Below are 2,402 nucleotides of genomic sequence, written 5' to 3'. Positions count from 1 at the left end.
TCGGTGAAACACTGAATTATATTTTGTAATCAGCATAAAAATCTACAAATCGTAATAGATTTCACATCAACATCTCTGAAAAAATTTAGTTTTCAACTTATTTATGTTACAGAACATTTCGAACGCACATTTCGATGATATTTTCATTTTTGTTATAAATAAACATTTAAAATAAAATAAAAATGTCTAATAGTTGTCATATTTTAGGCACGATTGGGATCATTTTCAAGGGCCCTCCCATATTTGTCGCTGTTGTAATCATCGTTTTTCTCCTTTTGTTGATTTACATATCCTTGAACATTTATTACTTCGGGGCTGCTCGCAACGTTTTGCGACGGTTTCGGCAACGAAATTTCGAAGACCCAAACCTTGCACCACCAAACACACATCGTTGGCGGTCACTTATAATTGCAGTTGCAATAAATATTGCAATAATCATATTGGGACTAGTTTTGTTATATTGCACAGACAAAATCAATTTTGGAAGTTTTATTTTACTAATTTTAGCAAGCAATGCTTTATTATACACCCTGATGTATACCTGCATGAAGGTTGTTCAATAAAATGTGATTTTTTCTCGTTAAATTGGGAATATTTTTAGAGATGTGTTTATGGTGAAAGAATTTGCGTTCAAGCAGTCATTTATGGGGTCCTCGCAGCGGCATGTTTGATCCCATCTGGAATGTTCTTCTTCAACCAGAGCTCAAAATGGACGGTGGGTTCTTGTGGTAAAAGTCCAAAAACAAACAATTTTTTTTCCAGAAAAGTCCAGCTCAATCCCGCCAACTCAACCAACAATGCATCTTCGCGGACTTCTTCGACAGCCACGACCTCTGGCACTTTTTCAGCTCCATGGCACTCTACTTCTCCTTCATGTACTTGTTGTGTATCGACGACAACCTTTACGAAAGACGCACAAATATCCCTTTATTCTAAAATAAATAAAAACTTTTTGTGATATTTTGTCTGGAGTTAACATTAAATAACTCAATACCTAACTTCTGGCGTGCTTTTTCCTAACCTTCAAACTGTTTATTTTGGGGAAAATCAACTCTAGACTTTGTATACCTTCGTATCGAAATTTATAAATTACAAGTAATGGTTTTCAGATCCAAAAAAAAATTAATTTGCAGTTTTGAGTGATGTTTGACATTTCGATTATCGTCTTTTGAAATGTTTAAGGATTTTTTGTTGGAAGTGTTGGTTACAACAAATTTGGTCACAAAAATAAATTTGATAGTTTGTTTGCAAATTTAATTTATTACCTTGTTGATGCAAAATAAGTTTTAAGGTGCGATTAAAATTTGCCGAATAACAAACACGGCAAAACACGGATTCTTATTGCATTTTGTTTAAATTATCATTGCGAGTTATTGAACAAAATTGAAGATTGCAATTTATTAATTTATTTATAAGTTATATGATTTTTTTTTGAGTTTAATTAATAGACATAGGAAAATTATATTTTAATACAAATTTCACAAAAAATTTCAAATTTCAATTTAAGGAAAAAACCAGGAAAACCTTTAAATTTGCTATAACACAAGGCGACAAAAAAAGTAATGTCGTGACAACTTGACAAATTTTATATCATTTTGTTCGTCTCAGTAAGACAAATCAAATGCACTAAAAAAGATTTCAAAAAGTCCACACACTTTGAACAAAATATTTTTTTTCTAATTTAAATGAATTTAAAATACTTTAACTTAAAAAAATCATTACTCAATAACTATTAGGCCGATTTCCTTCAAATAAAGACCATTCTAAAGGGATAGAATTGATCTTTAGAATGATATGCAATTTGAAATTGAATATTGGCAAACTTTTCTTCGAACAGTGTTCGAAGAAGTTTGAAGTAAATCGAAGTAATCTAAGAAAAACCCTCCGAGTAAGTTTTTTTCTATGTCACCATCGTGTAGAGTATCTTTTTATTAGTAAGAATCCAAATTTTTAAAATAATATACCGAGTAGTTTTCAAGATATGATTTTTTGAAGTTAAAGTTTGCTATTCTGGTATTGCGCCACATTGGAGAAATGCATGTTAATCTTACTTAAAATTGCATTTTTATAAAAGTATTTGTTTTAAGACTCTTCTTTTGCCTAAAAATGGTCAATTGCACCTTCTTTGTTCTAATTAGAATAAACAAAAACTGTTTCTTTATTTAAAACAAACAGAGAGTACCTGCGTACTAATTAAAGCAAATAAAGACTTTTTTTGTTCTAAAAATGATCACTGATCATTGAGCAAAAAGGATCTAGAAGTTTAAAGCAGTAGCTTTAAATATAAGAACAAATCTTTTTCAAATTAAATCACTTTCCATTCTGATTCTAAATTGTTCACTTTGTTCTAGCTTTCTGAACTTTTTTTGAAAATGTTCTCAGCAAAATCTTTCTCATCACTT

At 30.3% G+C, this 2,402-nt stretch overlaps 2 protein-coding genes across 8 annotated transcripts in view; both read left to right on the top strand.

Moving 5' to 3' along the window:
- Nucleotides 1-998, top strand: part of LOC123009934 (systemic RNA interference defective protein 1-like) — a 20,048-nt gene extending 19,050 nt beyond the window's left edge. For all 7 annotated transcript variants that reach the window (XR_006413055.1, XR_006413054.1, XR_006413058.1 and 4 more), the window contains 3 exons: nucleotides 208-551; nucleotides 602-715; nucleotides 763-998. Coding sequence is in view for 3 of the 7 variants with exons in the window: in XM_044406524.1 (XP_044262459.1) it covers nucleotides 208-551; nucleotides 602-715; nucleotides 763-936 (632 nt within the window). In the remaining 4 variants the exon portion in view is untranslated. The remainder of the gene's footprint in view (nucleotides 1-207; nucleotides 552-601; nucleotides 716-762) is intronic.
- The window catches only part of LOC123009896 (SID1 transmembrane family member 1-like), a 37,090-nt gene that overhangs the window by 21,345 nt on the left and 13,343 nt on the right, over nucleotides 1-2,402 (top strand). The window lies entirely within an intron of this gene.

The sequence above is a fragment of the Tribolium madens genome, unplaced genomic scaffold (assembly GCF_015345945.1).
Source record: "Tribolium madens isolate multiple individuals breed KSU strain unplaced genomic scaffold, Tmad_KSU_1.1 Scaffold_19;HRSCAF=116;Tcas5.2_LG9, whole genome shotgun sequence".
Lineage (NCBI taxonomy): Eukaryota > Metazoa > Arthropoda > Insecta > Coleoptera > Tenebrionidae > Tribolium > Tribolium madens.
The sequence above is the reverse complement of the archived record's forward strand: the minus strand, read 5'-3'. Positions and strand labels throughout refer to the sequence as shown.